The sequence below is a fragment of the Ostrinia nubilalis genome, chromosome 27 (genome assembly GCF_963855985.1).
Source record: "Ostrinia nubilalis chromosome 27, ilOstNubi1.1, whole genome shotgun sequence".
NCBI classification, from domain to species: domain Eukaryota; kingdom Metazoa; phylum Arthropoda; class Insecta; order Lepidoptera; family Crambidae; genus Ostrinia; species Ostrinia nubilalis.
This window is the reverse complement of record NC_087114.1, coordinates 5,676,800-5,698,646: the sequence shown is the minus strand read 5'-3', so window position 1 is coordinate 5,698,646 and position 21,847 is coordinate 5,676,800. Positions and strand designations below refer to the sequence as shown.

The following is a 21,847-nucleotide window of genomic DNA, read 5'->3' as shown; positions in this document are numbered from 1 at the left end:
AACTACACTTGCACTCCAAGTTTTTATCGATAAATAAATTATCGCAGATGTGTCGATATTTCTATGTCTTAACAACACTACACCCGTGTGTCCAGTGGCATTATGCGTTTAATTTGAAGTTGTCTCACGTAGACAAACACTATTTACTGTGTCAAGTTAGTTAAGCATTGTGATGGGCATCGATAGGAATTCATAGATTACGCAGTTTATTTGTACTAAATTTGGAACGCATGACCTGTTTTGGTGATAGAAGGCCTTTTATTTTAACATTTATGAATGAGTGACCTGTTTAAAGAGGGACAAAGGACCTGTTAAAGTGACGGGAATCCTTATTAAATTAAGGATGACCTGTACTTGTTTAAATAGATTAGAACGAAATTTCCATTGAAAGACAAAAGCTTTACCATGGTTCACGTCCCTAAGTTTTCTTTAAAATAATAGTAATTTACTCGTATATAATTGAAAAGCTAATGTTATACATATAACGAATGTTATAAAGATGGTTGATCTTAATAATGAAAATGATCGAGTTAGGTCTCGAGTGGCGACCACGGGCTGGAAGACTAGGGCAGGCCTCCTACTAGGTGGACCGACGATCTGGTAAAGGTCGCGGGAGGAGCCTGGATGCGTGCAGCGCAGGACCGTTCATTGTGGAAATCCTTGGGGGAGAGGCCTTTGACCAGCAGTGGACGTCATTTGGCTGAAACGAACGAACGCACGACCTAGCTATAGGATAAATGAACTAATTAGATATGCTATCTGCATAGATGGCTATAATGATGATGATGATAACAAAATTAAGCAGATATTTTAAACTTATTTGGCAAAAATTATACTGAATTAAGCATTTAGTAGCTGAGTGCTCTAAATAAAAAAAAAATGCATTTTGTTTGTCCTTGAAAATATTACTAAAATTCAAGGACATGGAAACGTTACAAATACATAATTCATGCCCGACCTACTTCAGGTCAATTAGAATTCTTTCTCTCACTTCCTTGTTATGTAATTTCATGAATTTGTATGAGTGAGTTGGTGTTAAGATTGTAACTATTTGTAATCGAGTATTCAGCTCGCATGGAAATCGATGGTGGTCTGTCGACATTGTGGAGGATTGCCAAGATTGTGTATGGGGAGGGAGATGTTTGACCCTAGCCTCTTCCCGCATCTTTAGATTATAGATTTTGAAAATTGATTAATTGTAGCCTTGATTAATTGATGCTAACTATATCGTAGTGAAGTTTCATCTTAATTCGTCCAGTAGTTTTTGTGTAATCACACCACATGTACTACTACATTATTTAAAGTATAAAGTAGTAATTCACTTTCTTATTTAGTAGTTGGTGAAATTGTCACGTGGTGCGCAGCAAGCACATGTTTTTGAAGTTGCAAATTAGTATTTAATTTTTTTTGTTCATACAACATGCCAATAAATTGTAATTGAGTATTTGTTTATATGCCTGTCACATGATGATCTAAGTCTTATTTTCTACATCATTATTTGCAATTTCAGCCTTTTGAAATCCGAAATGGCAAGTTTATTCTTACTTCTAACATTCTAATTACGATTCACAATAAAACATTTGATTATGTATTTCGTTACGTCTGTCAAATCGGAATCCTTGCATATAAAATAACACGACAAGCTTCTTAAACACTCCGTTGATCCTTCGATAATCGTCCAATGCAGGAGTCTTACGTAACTCCATCGCGCACTTTCACCAGGATTATTTTGGCGTGTGTCATCCACGCTCCGGAGAAACGATTATGTAGTAAACAATACAGGGTGGAAACGTTAAGTGATCTCACTCGATTATTTCTAAACTATTCAAGATATTGAAAAACTCGTTATTGATCCTGAAAGTGCTTCATGAGCTCTTTCAAACGGTACCAATAATAGGTTACAGAATAAACTGGATCTATATGAAAATTCAATGTTTCCAGCTTCCATACTAAATGTATGCCAGACACACAATGTTAGAAGTGTAATTTTTTTTTTCATTGAATAATAAACTCTTAAAATAAACTCGTAAATTGTATTCTTATTTAAAATTATTCATGGAAAACATTGGTTTTAGGCTTTACTTGCTATAATATTGTCAAGAGATGAGTGTCATGACTGTGGTAGTACTAAATGTATGGAAGAAGGAAACATTGAATTTTTTGACAGATCCAGTTTATTCTGTAACCTAATATTGATACCATTGGATAGAGCTTGTAAAGCACTTTTAGAATCAGTAATCAGTTTTAGGATATCATGTGTAGTTTTTAAAATAATGTGACTTTACCAAATGTATGGAAGCTGGAAACATTGAATTTTCGGATAGATCCAGTTTATTCTGTAACATATTATTAATACCGTTTGATAGAGCTCATGAAGCACTTTCAGGATCAGTTTTTTGATATCTTGTATAGTTTAGAAATAATCGAGTGAGATCACTTATCGTTTCCACCCTGTATACATAAAACGGTAACAACGAAATTTAAGAACCTCCGGTTGTTTTGTTTTTTATATTACTCGGTGCATTCCAAGCGTAAGTGCAGGATTTTCGAAGTTGCATCTTCACAATTTATTGTCTTGAGTTGAGACTTGAGAGGTACAAATACACCTCACATTTATTTTGTCGAAAATCTAAACAGACCAGTATGCGAACCGCCACATAATGTTGCCAGTAAAAATATATTAGAGTAGCTTTTGATTGCGGCATTTACTAGATTTTAATTTAATCCGTTATAGAAACAAGAGCAAATTAATGAAAATTCATTCATTTTATTTATGTTTCAAACCTAGCCTATGCTTTTTTTTATAATCCAGTCACCAGTTCTTGTGTTTCTGAAATATTACAACCCTAAGGCTTTCAAGCCACACGTGGTTTGCTTGATAGAGCGATCTTGTGAGAGGTACAGTGATCTTGTCTAAAAGATGCCTGATCATTAGATCACTCTACCATATATGTATACCTCTCGAATAAGATTGTTATCAAGAGTCCAAAATTACTTTCAAGAAATTACATTAAAATTGATTCTTAGTTTAGACTTGACAAGGTAACAAACCGAATTAGTTTATAAGTATAGATAATATACTCAAAAATCCAAGGCAATATTTCAGCGACTAATCCCAGTAATAAAGAGTCCTTCAACCATTCACATGGCGCCATCACGTCCGCCATCCGAGCTTACAACGCGTGAAATGATAAGCCTTACGTCCTATTGCGATGTGAACACTGTAATAAATAAAGTTAGGGGCTTATGTAACTTCCTATGATTGACAATGTGTGACCCCGAATTTAAGGCTTTTTGTATCGTCAATTTTTGATTGACATGAGGGTGTAATTTAAATTCTGGCAGGAAAGTTCTTGAGTGGCGATCACGAGCCGGAAGACGTAGCGTGGGCAGGCCTCCCACTAGGTGGACCGACGATCTGGTGAAGGTCGCGGGAGGCGCCTGGGTGCGAGCGGCGCAGAACCGGTTTTTGTGGAAATCCTTGGGGGAGGCCTTGTCCAGCAGTGGACGTCTTTCAGCTGACACGAACGAACGAATGAGGGTGTAATTTAAATTCTATAGAATGACACCAATGACTGAACTAAAGTCGTTGACATAGCCCGACGGATTAGCAAGCTGAAGTGGCAATTGGCAGGGCACATAGTAGGTACGCAGAAATGACGGCCGATGGGGCAGCAAGGTCATGTACCGGAAAACGCTTCTCGGATCCTCATTTCAAATTCAATCATACAGGGAAACTCCGAGCATAGCCCGCTCCATCGCCCTTTGGGTGACCTTGAGCCTTCTTATGAGGCCCATAGTAAGCGACCACGTTTTAGTACCGGTTTCACGTGGGATTGGGAACATGAGGGAACACGATTCGAAAGTGGGAACACGATTCCCAGTGGGAGCAGATTTTTCTGTTCGGTTTGGTTGGTGGTAGGGCTTGTTCTAAGTCCGCCTGGCTAGATACCACCATCTTACCTAAGTCTGTCGCCATAACAACAATGTTAACAGCATTGTTGTGTTCCGTCAGTTAGAGGTAAGATAGCCAGTTCCTCCGTGGTTGAGGATTCCGGGTGAAGCTCGCTTCCACCTTCGGCCTGATCTTACCATCAGGTGAGATACAGGCCAAGAGCTTCCTCGTTGTGGATAAAAAAAAAGTTTAGTTTAATATATTTATATTAATTAAATAAAATGTTAATCTTTGCGGAAACACACTCGTATATTTTACCAACGAACAATACCCGATATCGTTGACATGAACTTTCTTTTGCGGCTGCGGTCGCGACACGATTTCCTGCCGCTTTGTCATTGGTAATGAAATGCAATATGGTTTATTACTGCTTGTGTCTAGACGGTTTCTACAAATATTTAAAAATGGTTATTTTATCACTTAGTACAATAAAAGTTTTTAAGTTTTAAAGTATATTAGGGTCCTGGATATATAAATTGTAAATAACTACATTTACACACATTACTATTTAACTTATTATGTCCTCCTATGTTCTTCTGATTAATTTCGTTACGGGGCCAATGACAGTTTAACTTTCCCCCGGGACAAACTTGACCTTCACTGGTTGGGTTATTGGCGGTCAAGCTGTAAATCCTGGCTACACAGGAGTTGCAGATGTATGAATGAGAGGTGGGAATAGTATTTTTTATTATGCCCTGTATGGGAATCAAAGCTACGATTATGAAAAATAATCAAATTCTCTAATAACAGCAACATAATTCCATGCATAGTGGTTCTAACGCGTTGATGTCTTTTATATGCATGAGTATATTAATTTAATTCAGAGTTATTTGTAAGGATATTGCTGAGTTATTATTATTATTTTAACTAACGGCATTAAAGAAATAACTTTTATCTACATTAACAATATACTGTGTGTATTTCTGTCTGTTTAAATCACGTTTTGCGTGTCTAAACGGTTAAGTTCGATGGCCTTATTCTTTATTCAACGTTTTATTTATTAATAATTAAAAAATTTAAGCAAATTACATAAGTATACTTCCTCTTGAAGTAAATAAATGGCAGATTTAAAGTTTGTGTTTATAATAGGTATTTATTGGTTTAGATTTCACGCTTCAGCAAAGGTATTTCATAATCTGCTTTAGGTACTCGTATATTTTATAAATAATTATAATTATAAAATATATATTGATTATAATCAATAATGCAATTTAAAATAATATCGTTTTGTAATTTTAAAATTAGTTACAATTACTCAACCAAATTTTAATACGCTTTTATGTATTCGAAACCACAACTTTTTTAAAAAGATCCTTCATTCTGGTCTTAAAAATTTAATTAATTTGAAATTACCTGTAAATTACGATTTTTGCTAGCATTGTAATTGAAAAAAGTAGTTTGTTTGAGTTGACAAAATAGTGACGTCACTTGCTTGTAGTGCCATACAAAATATATGGGAGAGTTTCGTTTTGACAGTTTTAAAAAGTACGTCAATTGATTGGTGGTGTCAACATGTCTATTTGATAATACGTGTGGAGGGTTAACAGTGATCCAATGCTTAGGTATTGAAACACCATGTATTCAATTATCATCAGAACACAACCTTTTCTAATTTACCAGAGGCCAATAGAGGATTTGGCCTTCACTCGAAGAATGCCATTTGAAATGATTTTGAAAATCCAATCAATTAAATTTTTGGGCAGCAATTCTGGATTGGAGGCTACGTCCGGAAAGAGCAGCGTGAGACGTCCACCCACAAGGTGGACCGACGACCTTATAAAGGCGTTGGATGAGGGCCTCATTGGGATGTCCAATTGCTGAAATGATGATGATCAATAAAATGGCGCTACTGTCTTACACCAGTATTCACAAACAATGCTTGCTTAAGTGAAGCAGCAAATCGAAAGCACAGCATTGACTAGAACCAATGCGCGTGGGCGCACTGTGAGACCTCATAGTAACGTTTGTGAATACGGGCGTTAGCCACAAGCAAGTGACAGGACCTTTCTCGCCAGTGGCGCCAACTGGTGACCGTTTAAGGAAACCCCAATTAAACTCGTTTAGTAAACGAGCCAGTCATAACATAAGCTGCCTTTTTAGGAAGATGATAAGTCAATATTATGTAGCAACGGAAAGTGGCTCATGCAGTTTTATGCGCGGGTCAGGAGTGCGTAACGTGCGATTTAATCGAGTTTGGTGTCAGTTAGGCTGGCCACAAACGCGCAATGGAGGGAAGTCGAACCTTAACTTCGAACTCCTCCTATGTTCTTCTGAAGAATTTCGTCGCGGGTCCAATGACAGTTTAACTTTTCCCCGGGACAAACTTGACCTTCACTGGTTGGGTTATTGGCGGTCAAGCTGTAGATCCTGGCTACACAGGAGTTGCAGCGGTGGGATCGAGAGGTGGGAATAGTCCTGTGGCCACTATAGTCTATCCAATATAGCTTGATTAGAATGACAGCTGTCATCAAAAGTAACGACATAACTTTGTAGTAGCGATCAATGAGAGCTAAATATTGGCGGACAAGAAATAATTCACGTCTGACCTACAAACAATATTTTCGACGACAGTGCTTCCAATAAAAATGATAATTTCGTGTAAATGCAGCGTTAAATTACACCAATAAGTAGTAATTCGAAATTATAAAAATCAAGCTAGAGTATTAACGACGTCTCTACAAGGTTATCTCGAGTTACAAAAATGTTAGTGTTGGGACATATCGACAAATGTCATATTAAATTAAAACCATGGGGTCCAAGCGCTCGTTCCTTTTATAAGGAACTGGCAAAGAGGCTCACCGAGGTGACCGGTGATCAAAAGGCTGGCAGCTATTTCGGCCAGAGAATTAGCCTGGCCATTCAACGTGGCAATGCTGCCAGCCTTTTGGGCACCATTCCTGACTGCGGCGCTGGGGGTGAAGTATTTTTTATTTTGTAAATAGTTTTTATCATTAGTAATTTTAAAATTTTAGTTTTTAAGTCATTTTAAATTAAAACTATTTTTTTAACATATTTAACAAATTTTTAAACATATTTAAGTCAAGTTATACGTTTTTCTAAATGTTCACTATTATAAACCAAAAAACATTTCATTCTTAAATAATCAAACATCGGAAATCAATCACCGGTAATTTTTTGGGTATTCATAGCACCGTTGCTCTAGAAGAGATGCCCACCGCCCTCTAGCGAGAGTAAAAAACCACTGAAGAACACTGATGATAATGACTACGACTTAGGTTGTACACCCTTGACATGAATTTAAAATTTTACTGTCTTTAAATTTAAATCATAATTGTCATTTTTATGAATAAAGATATATGAAGAAAAATTGGGTGCATTTTTTCATAACATTTTTTCGAAAACTTATCGATACATCTATGTGAACCGTACGAAACATACCCATCACTAGTCACATTCGTTTGACAGCCGTCATTCTAATCAAGCTATATTGGATAGACTATAATGTAGCATAAAAATACGTCGTAAGCTTAAAATAATGCCCATGTGATAATTTTACGCGTTACGCATTACTACTACTTTGCCTGGCCCATTCTCATTTTATTTGGGGTCGGCCCTCCGCGTCATGCGTCTCCAATCGGCTCGGTCCTTACACGTACACGCATTAATAAAACAAAATAAAAAACGATCGAGAATTATTCCACATCATCTGTTTTGATAAACAATTTAGCGAAATTATTGAAACAAGTACTTACCAACAGTTTAAAAAAGCTTAACATACCTACCTACTTTCAACACCCATTTTGGTATAATTAAAATGTTTTTTTTTTCAACATTACCTTAACTTTTTTTAAACTTAGGTAATATGCTTATAAGAACAGTGTACAATATGGCCAACTTTGGTATTCTCCTCATAATCTTTTGATCGCTTCCAGATGCTCAAAAACAAAATTAAACATGTTTTATTTCTCTGGACTAATTAAATTAGTACCTACTTGGAAATCGTCACAATGTCTCATAATTTTTTTTCCCTTACCACGCTTCGAAACAAGCATTTGGCAAGTGCTGAGAAGAAGCACCATAAAAAACTCAGACACCATCAAACCATTCTTACTTGCGACCATTTTAAATATGTACTTCAATCTTACCCAACGTTATTGATTTTTTTTAAACTCAGACACCACCAAACTTCTCTAATTTTTGCCACTATTTGACCACTTTCAAATAAATGCCTCTTTTATCTTGCCTAACCTAATTTTTTTCGCAATTGTGCAACACACACCTACTTTATTAACATCGATGTAAATGAGCTTCATAAAAACTCCCCATCAAGTGCTCAGCCAGCCTTACGCTGGTTTCCTTTGAGGAAGCATTACTTCAACGTTATGTAAACTCACGCGAACTAAGTGCCAGTTTGTAACTATGGTTAAAGTGAGTTGGACGTGACAGTGTGTTTAAAGTGGTTCTGTGATATTTTTAGGCATTTATTAAAGCCTGACTCTTCTAAAATAAAAAAAAAACGAATTGAGGACCTCCTTGTGTTGAAGTCGATTAAAACCAGTGCGAACTTCTTGGAATAATGATGATTGGAATCAGTAAAATTCTTGACTGAATAAAGCTTAACAACTATTCCGCATCGGTAAAAAAAAAATCGAACCAGAAATCTCAGTGTAATCGTTATACATATAGAAAAACAAATACCGACCAAATTGAGAATCTTCTCCTTTTTAAAGTCGGCTAAAACATCAGAATTGCGACCATATTTGCAAACTGACAAGTTACTGGCTGAAAACACACTACTATAAAGAAAGTAAACAAATGAAGATCAGAATTGAGTGACACAGTTGTTTTCAACTAAAGTAAAATTGAAAAACAAATGAAGTCCCAAATCAAATAAAACAAGAATACAAACTAAAGAGTTTTAATTGGATCTCAAAATGAAGTACACAGTTCTTCTATGCGTTTTAATTATGCTTTTAATATCAGAAGTAAGCAGTAAAAAGAAGATTAAATCTAAAAAGAGCAAAATTAATAAGAAAACTGAACGGGCTGATTCAGACAATAAATATACTTTTGAAGGTAAATATTATTATGTATTTACAAAGCAAAGCTATGTATTGAGACCATGTGTAATATAATCACTTTTATTATGTTATCAATAATAAAATAATCTCTAATTTGCGTCCATTTAATCATCATCATCATCAACATCAGGCCATTTAAACTCCACTTAACGAACTTAATTAACTTAATCCCAATTAAGTATCCAGGACTAGCCTAACTTAACCTACCTACACTCCACAGCCCTGAAGACTACCTCTATTTTAGTAATTCAATGTGCGAATTCGTAAACGTCAAAAACTTTTCGTTGTTTTAAGCTCCGCGTAGTCGTTTTAAAATGAGCTATGACAAGCGTGTTTTGCTAGCGCTAGTGTAGCGTTATAGAATGTAGAAAGGCATCATGTCTAAGACTTCTAGTTGGGTCAAGGAAATGCACTTTTCTACACTTGGTAACTACTGCTGTTGCACTATACAGGTTGGAAACGATAAGTGATCTCACTCGATTATTTCTAAACTATACAAGATATTGAAAAACTGGTTACTGATCCTAAAATTGCTTCGCGAGCTCTTTTTAAGTATGGATCAAAGAAAAATCATTGATTATACTGCTCAAATGCAACAACTGTCTTACAGAAACAATATCCAAATTCTTGAAAAAAAAATTGACGTCTCATATTAATTGACTGATTAGAGATGATAGTATGGAAAAGTATTTTTTTTAAAGATTTGAACTTCCTTCTCTTTTGGAAAATTGATGCATTTGAGCAATCAATCCTTTTTGTTTGATCTATACGTAAAAAGACACCCTGTACTCATTCTTTAGCAACTGTCAATGTCAAATATTGACAGCTCTACTTATCAAGATTAAATTAATCAAAATCCACTATAGTGGCACTTATGAACGTCAAAATACAGTAAAAAAAGCTCCATTATGATTCAACAATGCGCTGGCCCTAGATCTATATTCTTTATATTTTATGTGTTAAAGAAACTGACTTACCTAAGGAATAATTTAAATAAATGTGTTTTATTATTGTATTTGAAAGATGGTAATTGCATCGCGAAGTGCGTGATATACACCAATAAAATATGTATATTGTATTTTATTTACTGACTGTACGGTCAAGCAGCTCGACCTAAATATGAAACCTCCATATTGTATAAAATATATTATTAGCTTTTTTGCTACCGGAAATTAGTTTATGGTCCAGTGGTTTGAGAGAAATAAATCTTGATATGGCCTGAATTTGATTCTGAAGAAGGGCTGAATGGTTAATGGACACTACATACCGTTAGCACAGTAGTTAGCGAAGCGAATTCAGTAAACTACACATATCTGAGTTTTTTCATTACATTATATTCTAAATGAATATAAAAAAACCATGAGAGTTGTCAGCAAAGCGCTACACCTTTTCTGAAACTTAAAAGAAACGGACGGACGGACTAACTTACAGAATTGATCCAAATTGACATAAGCACAGCTTAGTGCAGTAGCCCCTAGAACACAGTAAACCCTTTGTTGGCAAATAAATACTGTTTACTTACTTTTACTTACTTACTTAAATAGGTAAATCAGTTGACACTAACTATTTATAATTGTACATAATATCTTACATTAATATGTACATTATCCAACAAACCTTTTGAAACCATAGTTGAAAAAAAATTATTGCTATGTTATTAACCATCCTAACTAAAAGGTTGCACCACCTAACTTTGACCGTAACTATGACGATAACCGGTGTTTTTTGTATGGAATTTGACAGATTTTTGACGTTTGTCAAAGTTAAAGTAAGATGATGCAACCCAGCCTTAACTATAAGGATTTACACTTGTATTCACTAGCTAAGAAAAACACACAAAAAAAACCATGCTAACTCCATATTTCTTTTGTTTCAGGCTGTGGCATAGCCGTGGGCAAGCAAACCGCCCAGCGCAGGATCGTGGGCGGTGACGACGCAGGCTTCGGCACGTTCCCCTGGCAAGCCTACATCCGGATAGGCTCGTCAAGGTTGTATACAACTTTGTGTATTAGTTATGTATACAGATTAGCTTGCCACCACCAAAATTAGTATGGCACATGTAATTTTTGAATAGAGATGATAAAAATTTCATATTAATGAAAAAAGCTAAGATCTCTTTATTTTTATTATAAGCAAAAGAAGTCTGTGTTTACTATACTAACGCCCGTATTCATAAACGATGCTTGCTTAAGTGAAGCAGCAAATCGAACGCTCAGCGTTGAATAGAGCTCTGTGATTGGTTCGTGTGTGCTCTATGCGTCCATGCGTACTGTGAGACCTCATAGTAATGTTTGTGAATACGAGCGTAATCATTCTGTCTTATTAAAGCACAGCCAAAAGTACAGTCTTAAAAAGAGAGAAGACAATCCCTCTTATTTCCATACTACAATTTATGTAGAACTAGTTGACCCGGCGAACTTTGTTCCGCCTTAATGGCAATAAATAAGCAGACTTTTTTTTTATTTCGAACGGGATAAAAAGTATCCTAGGTCCTTTTCCTGGCTCTAAAATACCTCCCTGACAATTTTCAGCTAAATCGGTTCAGCCGTTCTTGAGTTATAAGTGGAGTAACTAACACGACTTTCTTTTATATATATATAGAAGATCATAATTTGGACAGATCATTAAAAAATCCAAAATTATGATAATTTTTTCATACAGCTATCATCACTATTCAATTGAAATTGTGCCATGTAGTGTCAAAACGCTTACATTTCTCTAAAAGTAGTGGATTCATAATAGTAACACTCGTAGAAGCTTAAAATCTTCTTCCCATAAAACAATTTGAAGTAGGTATCAACTTGTATTATGTTTTATACATATTTATACATTTATCTCTGTCAATACTAATGAAGTAGAGAGAGAAATAAGATATTTACTCGTATTAAATTGCGATAGTTGTCGTTTATTTCGACTAGATATTAAAAATTCAAACTTGCTTATATTTCTAGGTCGATTATGAAATGTATTCATGTATTATTCAAAACATTTAGTTTTCCAATAACAACAACGAATTCAAACATGAGATATAAAAATCTATTATGCATGTAATATTATTAATTTTTTGCTTAAAAATGTTGCATACAATTCTTTGCTATGAATTATTTAACTATCAGATTTAATTAATTTCTTTGTATTTACACAATTTGTTATTCAACAACTTCTGTTGTATTTATTGTTAAATTAACACGCTTCTTTGTGTATTTTGTTACATTTAATTGTATTAATCACTAATTCATGCATAACGCTACTTAATAACATTTGTAAATATCATTCACTGACATAATCATTTGTACATCATTTAGAACAAAAACTACTGTATAATTTGTATATAAGGGTCATTCCACAAAAATATGTCAACTCTTAGTCCGCGCCACATTTCACATGAAATATTTGTTAATATTTTATTCCAAAATTGTTAAATAACAGCTCGCAATGTGCTTTATTCATCACCCATTTATATTTTTTGAAACTATTTTTAAAACATCTTAAATTCCTTTTGAATGACCCAAAACGTCATTCCCTAGGCATGTCCGTACTCCAAAAGATTGTGTTTTGGGACCCACATTTATAAAAACATCAACTTTATCCTTTGTTTTAATTAACGAATAATCTATTTAAATGTATATTACACCGAATTCTATTAATATTTTGCGGTTTCAACAAACAATAATTTGATTTTCTTTAGTTGAAAAAGAGTCTACAGCTTTTAGCGTCATTCCCTCGCCACGCACTGATTTTTTAATTTTGCGCTTTAATATGTATTTAGAGTGAATGACATTTAGTTGAGTTTAAACTACGATACGAAGTTATCCTCAGACCATACTGGCTTTGCGGTAGCCGTTTTTAGGGTTCCGTACCTCAAAAGGAAAAAACGGAACCCTTATAGGATCACTTTGTTGTCCGTTCGTCCTTCTGTCAAGACCCTTTATCTCAAGAACGCGTGAACGTATCAAGCTGAAATTCACATGAAATACTCAGGTCTATTGTCCCTTTAAGCTGTGAAAATATCAAACTTCTAAGCCAAGCCAATCAAAAGATACAGCCGATTATGTCGATATTTTCAACAAATTTTCGACACTCGCAAAGGAATCAAAACCTACAGGATACTTCCCGTAAACTCAGAATCTTGAAATTTGGCATAAAGCATTGTCATATAATGCAAATATAGGAAAAATTGCGAAAATTACATTTTTTTAGTTATATAATATAATAAAAATATTTTAATAAAATGAAACTTACTACCTTATTTCTCACGAACGAATAAAGGTATCAAATTGAAATTTATACCAAATACCTAGATCTATTGTCCCTTTAAGAAGTAAAAAAATCAAACTTCTAAGTTAACGCGATCAAAAGATACAGCAGTTTATACCGACACCTTAGACGAATTTCCGTCACACGCTAGGGAATCAAAACCTACAAGGTACTTCCTGTGAACTCAGAATCTTGAAATTCGGCACGAAGCAACGTTATATAGTACAGATAAAGGAAAAATTGCGAAAATGATAAATTTGAAGTTATATAAAATTTAAAATATTATTTTTGCTTTTTTTAATAATTATAAACTTACTACCTACCCTTTTTCACATGAACGCGTAGAGATATTAAATTTGAAATTCATATCAAACACTTCTTAAATCTAATTGCCTCTAAACTGTGAGAAATTCTAAATCAACGCAAAAATTCAAAACGCTGAGGTAGGTACCTACCTATAATGCAAATATAGGAAAAATAAATAAATAAAAAATAATCATACCGCATATTTTGAAATTCGCCACTACTCGCAACGGAATCAAGTAAGTAATTTGATTTAATACGTCATAAATTGTAAACCGCTACGTTTGTACGGCGGAACCCTCGGTGTGCGAGCCCGACTCGCACTTGGCCGGTTTTTTTGAATTAGTGCAAACGTGCCAGTTGTTGCGGAAACATGTGTTAATCCAGTCACTTCGTCAGTCCCTAGTTGAGTAGCTTTATTGATTACAATAAGAAATTGTATATAATTTAATTAGTATTTACGTGTGGTTTTTTGGCTATTTTCGGCACATCGTATTAAGCATCTTATAATATAAAGTTAATCTGCATTTGTGTTAAGTTTTACTCCAAATAGTCAGTCCCTAGAGCGTCAGGCCCTAGCTTTAAACGGCACTTGGGACTAAATTACTAGTTAGGGAATGATGTTTTTTATATAGTGATAATAACAAAACAACTACATTATGTATATTAACTTATCTATAAATGTTAAGGTTATAAGTTTTATACTTTATTAGAGATCATAAAGGAGTAATATAGTATGAAAAAATTTAAAATTATAATTTCTCCTAAAATAAAGCATAAAGTGACTGGCCCTTTTAGACATAACATAATTAATTAATAAACTATAATTTACACTAATAAAGTATTCAAAAGCATCTTAAAAAAGTTACGGACAAAATGACGTCGAAAATATACAGATTTTTATGGAATGACCCATAATCATGCACTTATACACAAATCATTGTCATTACATTCCACCATTACTTTACCAACATCATTATCATTTTTATGAGCATTTACGTAATTGAAAATTAACTTTATAATTCCATAAAGCTTTGTGTTATTATTAACACCTAAAAATATATAAAACACTCAATACTGTACAGATATTCTATTGTCTAGTTATTAAACCCTATAGTGATGTATTTCTTTAACGTTTTTGTCAAAATTCAAGTGATTTATTAAAGCTTAGATAAAGCCTGTTTTCTAAATATCTGAAATACCTATTTTACATAAAAGTTTTAGTTCTATTTCAAAATGTAAATATTCTATTCGTTCTTTGATTTAGAAATATTGGTAAATGAATTTAATTGTAGTCGTTTCGCATATAATTTTTTTGGCTTGGCATGAAAATATCGAGTTAGTTCAAAGTACAGGCAACAAGTGAACCATATTAAAATTTAGTTGTCATGTCATCAATCATCAACAGCCCTTTACAGTCCACTGCTGTACTATGAGCCTCCTCCACTATAGTGGGGGGTTTTGCCATAATCCCCACGCTTGACAGGCGGGTTGGAGATCGCAGTTTAAAAGATTGATGTTTGAAGTGGTCATGTGCTTTTTTGTAAATAAATTTGTTTTGTGCTCTAATGCCGTTAACGATTTGAAATATTTTATAATTAAAGCTTTTGCATTAATAATAATATCAATAATTTTGCGTTAATTTTAATAAAAATATACTAGACAATATTATATCTGTTACATACACATTGTGTGCTACTAATAATACTAATATAATAATAATACATTGATTTTCAGATGCAACATGTTAATGTCCATTTTCGAGCTAATTGGATGGAAGCAGTGTTGGATAGAGAGGTAAATGTGCGAAAGAGACAGCATGACGTTCGTAGTTCACTCTCGTAGTATAGAAATAGGGAACAGGAAGGAACGTCACTGGGATTTTTCAAATCATTGTAAAAGTACATACATATAGCATGATAAATAGTTTAAAATATTAGTGTTTATTTGTTTAAAGATTTTTATTAAAATATTTATTTTCTCTATTATTATTTGTATAGTAAAACATTAGACATATTATTATTTATAATTAATTAATAAAGAAAGGTATTATTTATATTTATTTATACTTCTTTCTATAAAAGTGTATAAATAATTTACAGAAAATTATACAAGTTATATTTCATGAATGTAATTTAGTCTTTTCTGCATTTTTTATGCATGTTGACACGAACATATTCGAAATTAAGTAGGGGGTTACATTTATTTACTTTATACGCATGTCTCAAATTACATATTTATACATTTCTTTAAATTATGAAATATACAATATCACAAACTTTTTCGCACATTCCTCTTCATTCATCTTAAGTTACTCCAACCATCATATAAAAATATGTAATTTTACTGTTTTTCCTTGTTTTCTTTTTTATTTATATGGTGATTGGAGATTTTCTTATTATCATTATTGTTATCATTATTCCCAGAATTATTACAAATCATTAAATATCCTAATTTTTCATTATGAGAGTAAAGGTCATAGCAGACTTATCAACTCTGAAAGGGATCAACACCGTATTGCCTTTCGCGCGCTGTCAACCGTAAGGCGAGGCGTTTACGTTACGGTGCGGATAAGTGTGCGTTGCAGTATGGATTTTCCTTTCCGGGTTAATAAGTGTGCTACTTCCCTAAATCCATAAAAATAGTTAAAATATTTTGTTGTAATTCTGGAGTTATACAGTTTTTTCTAGCGGCCTGGGTAAGTCATGCATGTAATTCAATGCTTTGTAAAAACGCATCATTACATTTCCTCTGCAGCATGTTCTTTTCATGTTTATTTATACATTTAGTGTAGTTTTAATATCATTTGGTGTTCGGAAGTAACATGAACATGACTATACGAATTTTAATTTGATTTTGAATTATGTTAATGACAAAGTTCAAATTCTACTAATAAAATTCGCCATGTTTTTTAAGCAAATAAAATAATAATAAATCAAAATAAAAAGAAATAAAAATATTTACCTCGTTATCAAACAAATAACAAATATACAACCTTATTATGTAAGTCAGAAACTAATCACTTAATTAACTTACGTTGGATTTTGTCACGCTATAGAATCACTATAATATTATTATCATCATCATCATCATTATCATCATTCATTAATCACCAAAGTAACTACGCAGCCATTATGCACTTTGTTACAAAATAATGTATCTACATAAAACACTTAAAAACATTTAACAATTAGGTACTATACAAAAGTAATATTTACAGAAAAGAAAAGTAAATAAAAGTATTTTGTAAGTACATAATAATATAACTATTTCCTTCAATTACTTCAATATAAAAACAAATATAATTAAAAAATAAAAACAATAAAAAATAAACAAAATGGTTTGTTTTTTTCAAAAAGAGACGCTCTAGTAATCAATGAATGATGTTAACACTAATACTGTTTTTAACGTAGTTACTTATTCTGGATGTTTTTTTTTATGAAACAGCAAGTTTTTTGTGATTTCAGAGTTGGTCCCATAGTGAAAGTTGTTTATATTCATGGTTAAAACATCCTGTAAAAATATCGAGATGGTAAAAAAAACACCCTGTATTTCCTGAGAATTCAACTCAATTCGCTTTATATCAGATTAAGTACATTTTCCATGAAACAACCTCTCTATAATTCCATGTTGTAATAGCAAAGGTACTTAAAACATAATGATCTATAGGAAACAAAGGATAATGAGTATCATGTAACCAATTGGTGATAATTATTGCTGTTACGGTACGATGTATTATGAAATCGTACCAATTAATGATATAATGTACGGAATAGGCATTTTTAGTGTAGAACAAGAAGCTACCGGAATTCTTAATCGAATAGTGGGTACTTAGGTTTGATCAATTAACAGTGATATGTATTATGTTATGAATGACGAAATTGCAACCATTTTGAGGATTATTTAAGTAGGTGTCCTGGTTTAAATAAGTGTTTAGTTATTTAAAAAAAATAATAAAATAAAATTATTTTATACAGGTCTGTATAAATACTCAAGTGATAAATAACGTTCTAACTTATTCGCGCTTCGCGAAAGCGCGGCGGGTCGCATTCTGGATGCCTAAGTCCACTTTCTACACTACATTTTCCCAAAAATACTAGGTATGACCACTCAAGTGACAAATACCGCGTTCCTACTATGGTTACCATATTTACCCAAAAATACTAGGTGTGACCACTCAAGTGACAAATATCACGTTCTAGCTACGGCTACTAACATCTTCCCAAAAATACTAGGTGTGACCACTCAAGTGACAAATATCGCGTTCCAGGTGCGGCGGGTCGCTGATCTCGCGGCGTCACGTGGTCACGGCCGGGCACTGCGTTGCGCGCGCGCAACCGCGTCACGTGCGCGTCACGCTGGGCGACTACGTCATCAACTCGGCTGCAGAGCCGCTGCCGGCTTATACGTTCGGCGTGCGCTCTATTAAGGTGGGTAGTTTGATATTTTGTATACCATGTTCATGGGAGAACTGACGGTCGATGGGGCAGAAACGTTCTTGAGCGGAGGCCACGTACCGGAAAGTGCAGCGTAGGACGTCCACCTTGTGGGTGGACGTTACTAGATGCTAGGTCGCTACCATCCGGTCATTATGGAAATCATTGGGGGAGGCATATGTTCAGCAGTGGACGTCCTATGCCTGAAATGATGATGATGAAATGATTCATCTATATTCGTCAGTCATTTAGTCTCCACTGCAGATTCTCAATTCTCTCTAATGGGGCCGCAAATGGAGATGTGTCTTACACTCCGTACATTAGCAGAATGTATTGAGGAGACCTAATATTCGCGGATTCGTCTCTTAGTAGCTCTTACGACATCCATGGGAAGAGTGGAGGTGGTCCCTTTTTTACGGTGCCTGAACCACACAGCTAGAATAGTTGACGTGTTACCTATTTTCTGTTGGTACGAAGCAAAGTTCTCTGAAATGATGATCATCAGGTCATTTAGTCTCCACTACAGGAGCACGACCCTCTACCAGCACGAGTCGCAGACCGTGTAGTGCGCGTGCCAGCGCGACGACGGGCCCGCGCCGGGCGAGCGCGCGCCGCAGTCGGAACACACGCGGCAGCACTGCGGAGGATATCCGAAAGTTTCGGTTACGGTTACGGATGTTATGTACCAGAAGCTCGATTTCAATGTAAAAGCAGTCAAGCTGTAGATCCTTAATACACAGGTGTTCCGGTGGGAACTAGAGGTAGAAATGGATCCGTTTATTTAAACCATAGTTGGTTTATTTATAATAGCTAGTCTATAATTTAAATGCGCCCTAGACACCATCAAAACCTCAGATCATAGAAAGAGAATAGATATGAAGTCGCGCGTAACTACAACGAGAACCAGTGTCCCCACATTTCCCCCACCACAGCTCCCACACACACATTCAACTGTGTAAAAACAAAGCGACTGAGAGTCTACGACAACATGTGCAACCGGCTTAAAAGTGCTGTGATTGGCCAGAAGGCGTGCCTTATGGCCAATCAATGGCCGCGTGACGTGACGCACACTTTCAAAAAAGCAATTAGAGAGAAGAAAGATAAAATGGAGTCGATAAGATATCGATACTTTAAATCCTGGGGGCAAGGCTCGAAATTAGTTTAAAAATGCTTGTATGGAAACCTTTTTATTATTATACGTTATTATTATGTTCTTTAACGATTTTTGCATAAAGGAGTCAGTTCCATTTTAGATGGACGAAAAACTCAGAATCAATTATTGGGACTAAATGAAGTTACCTTATATTAATTTACCCCAACCAAAGCTCAATGTCGTTATCGATGGAGTACTTACAATATTGGTAATATATTATTATTTACTTTATTAATAATAACAGGATCACTGTAATTATTATTAACTACTATCGCGCATTAACTTTTTAATTATGGCGAAATTCGTACCGCCTATGTTTATCAAAAATAATGCCTATATTAGGCTTTCAACTAGCTCTTATAGTAATTACATAGTTGACAGTTACTAATCCCTTCTACTATTGTTATTATTGTTTTTGTAAAAACTTAAAAATCGCAAGCAACTCATGATTTTTTCATTCAAAATTAGAAAATAGAAAATAATAATTTACTTCTATTTATCGATAATAGGAAACCGTATTAGAACACGAGCCCTGCACTATGTTACGACCGGCACATGCGGCCGTACTGTGTATTTTCACGCGTCAGTGGATATCGGAAGAAATAAAATACATTGCGCAGTAGTTACGCATGACATAAGGTGGTTGCTAACTAAATCGTCAATGTACAACGTGTTTGAATTTTTATCACCACTAATTTCGATATCGCAGTAAATGTCACGGCATTGAATTCGTTCGTAAAAATGTTTAGTTTTTTTTATTTATAAGCAAAATACCAATGGATTTGCAATACTTACATGTGGTAAATGACTTCATTGTTCCTGTAGTTCTTCGTTTCACTTATGTTATTGCACGTTACGACGCATTATCCAACAATATCGGAGAACATTTCCTCAGTACGACTGAATCGCGACTAACCTGGCGTCGCGGGCGATGTTCGTTTCTGGGCATATCGCGGAGACACGCACCACGCCCCCGTTTCACATCTATTCCCTTCTATGATCTGAGATCAAAACGATCCGCAACCATAAACAGTAAGAATTACTTGTTTCTTACACTGTTATAATCTATGTAAATGACACAACAGCGTCATGGCCGCCGACTGTGAAATCTCCCAACTTTCATCATAATGATCCTAGCAATGAGGAACTGTGATGATGATCATTAATGATGGGACAGACTGGTTTAGAAAACGAAGTTTTCACTAAGTAAATGATTATTTAGAGGCGTATTGTATGTGTTTAGAATAAATACTGATATCATTAACACCTCTATGGTAAAGTGGTTCTCTTTGTTCTTAGTTCGATTCCCAGATTGGACAAAAGTAGCTGTGAATTGGGAGGGCTCCTTATTTAGTATGTTTAACAATAGGACGTAAACAACTATCTTTCATGTACAGTCACGGAATGAAAAGGTTCGTCAGTTTTCAAATTGATTCCTTCAACGAATCGCGAGCACATAATTATTACCTTTTGAAACTATGTTACAGAATAATCTAGAGTTAGAGAAAATAATCTTTAAATGTTCGTCAGTAAAGTTCAAAATTATTCAGATCAAAGTTGTTTGACGATTTATCTTGTCAAGAAGATTATTATGATTGATAAACTAAAACCTTCTTGTTGGTTCAACCTGCCATTATTATTTCTATTAAATAAAAAAAACTATTGTCAATTGGTCAATGTCATCATTGCATTGCACTGATGGGATAGAAAAATAAACAAGCAAAACCTTATTCGTTAACAAACGTCATATTTATTTAAATGTTAGCAGCACTGTTTGCACGGTCATGTTGGCAGGTTTGACTCTTACAGTACCTAGTGCAAGCGAAAACCGACACTAAGGTAGGGATATTCCGATACTAATAAATACGAGTAGGTACTCGATACTTTTGATTCGATACCAAGTATTTATTGTATCGAATCAATTTTGCGATACATAATCGGTATCGAAACAAAAATACTTGGTATCGAATCGAATCAGCAAAACAACCGAAAACAATAAAAAAAACCGAGAACGCATCATACAGAACTGAGAGAGCAAAAACAGTCAGCTAATCAGCTTTAATCGGTTACCGAGTTACCGGTATTTGTCGCGTGGCGGCGTGAGTGACGCGTTGTCTCCCGCTCGGCCAGCCGAATTCGTCCGACTTCAGACGAGCCCGAGCCGAAAGCGAGAGAAGGAGACACCCGCACCCGCCCGCAAATCATCTCGCCATTCCGCCATGGTGAAAGTGCCTTTGATAGTTGTATATTCATTGATAGCACCCTCAAAATAATAAAACAAAATAAAAGTTCCAAAAAGTATCGATATCAGTAACTATCGATACTTTAGGAGTACTTATTTAAGTAGTATCGAAAAAAGATTTGAGTATTATCGAAATGAGTAGGTATCGATACTTAGGTGGTATCGGAACATCCCTACACTAAGGTGACGAACCTTTTCATTCCGCGACTGTACCTAGGCGCAAGACAACGTTTGATGGATCAGTTAGGCGGTTATCACACTGCGCCGCGCTCCGTCGCGGAGCGCGGGGCGACAGATTTAATAATTGTATGCAAGTACCTCAGTTTGTATGGAAAACACGCGCGGCACTTCACACTGACAACGCGTCCGCGCGCGTGATTTTTTATATGAAATCACGCGGCGCAGTGTGATAACCGCCTTAGTCTACTATAAAAACGCTCTTTTTTAGAGAATATTATT

At 34.9% G+C, this 21,847-nt stretch overlaps 2 protein-coding genes across 3 annotated transcripts in view; both read left to right on the top strand.

The window, feature by feature from the left end:
• Positions 1-21,847, top strand: part of LOC135085015 (uncharacterized) — a 165,193-nt gene that overhangs the window by 121,758 nt on the left and 21,588 nt on the right. The window lies entirely within an intron of this gene.
• The window catches only part of LOC135084999 (uncharacterized), a 76,521-nt gene that overhangs the window by 49,437 nt on the left and 5,237 nt on the right, over positions 1-21,847 (top strand). Inside the window, exons 3-5 of one of the 2 annotated variants that reach the window (XM_063979772.1) lie at positions 10,874-10,985; positions 15,295-15,354; positions 17,828-17,987. In XM_063979772.1, coding sequence (XP_063835842.1) covers positions 10,874-10,985; positions 15,295-15,354; positions 17,828-17,987 — 332 coding nt within the window. The remainder of the gene's footprint in view (positions 1-10,873; positions 10,986-15,294; positions 15,355-17,827; positions 17,988-21,847) is intronic. The other variant, XM_063979773.1, reaches the window with a different exon arrangement.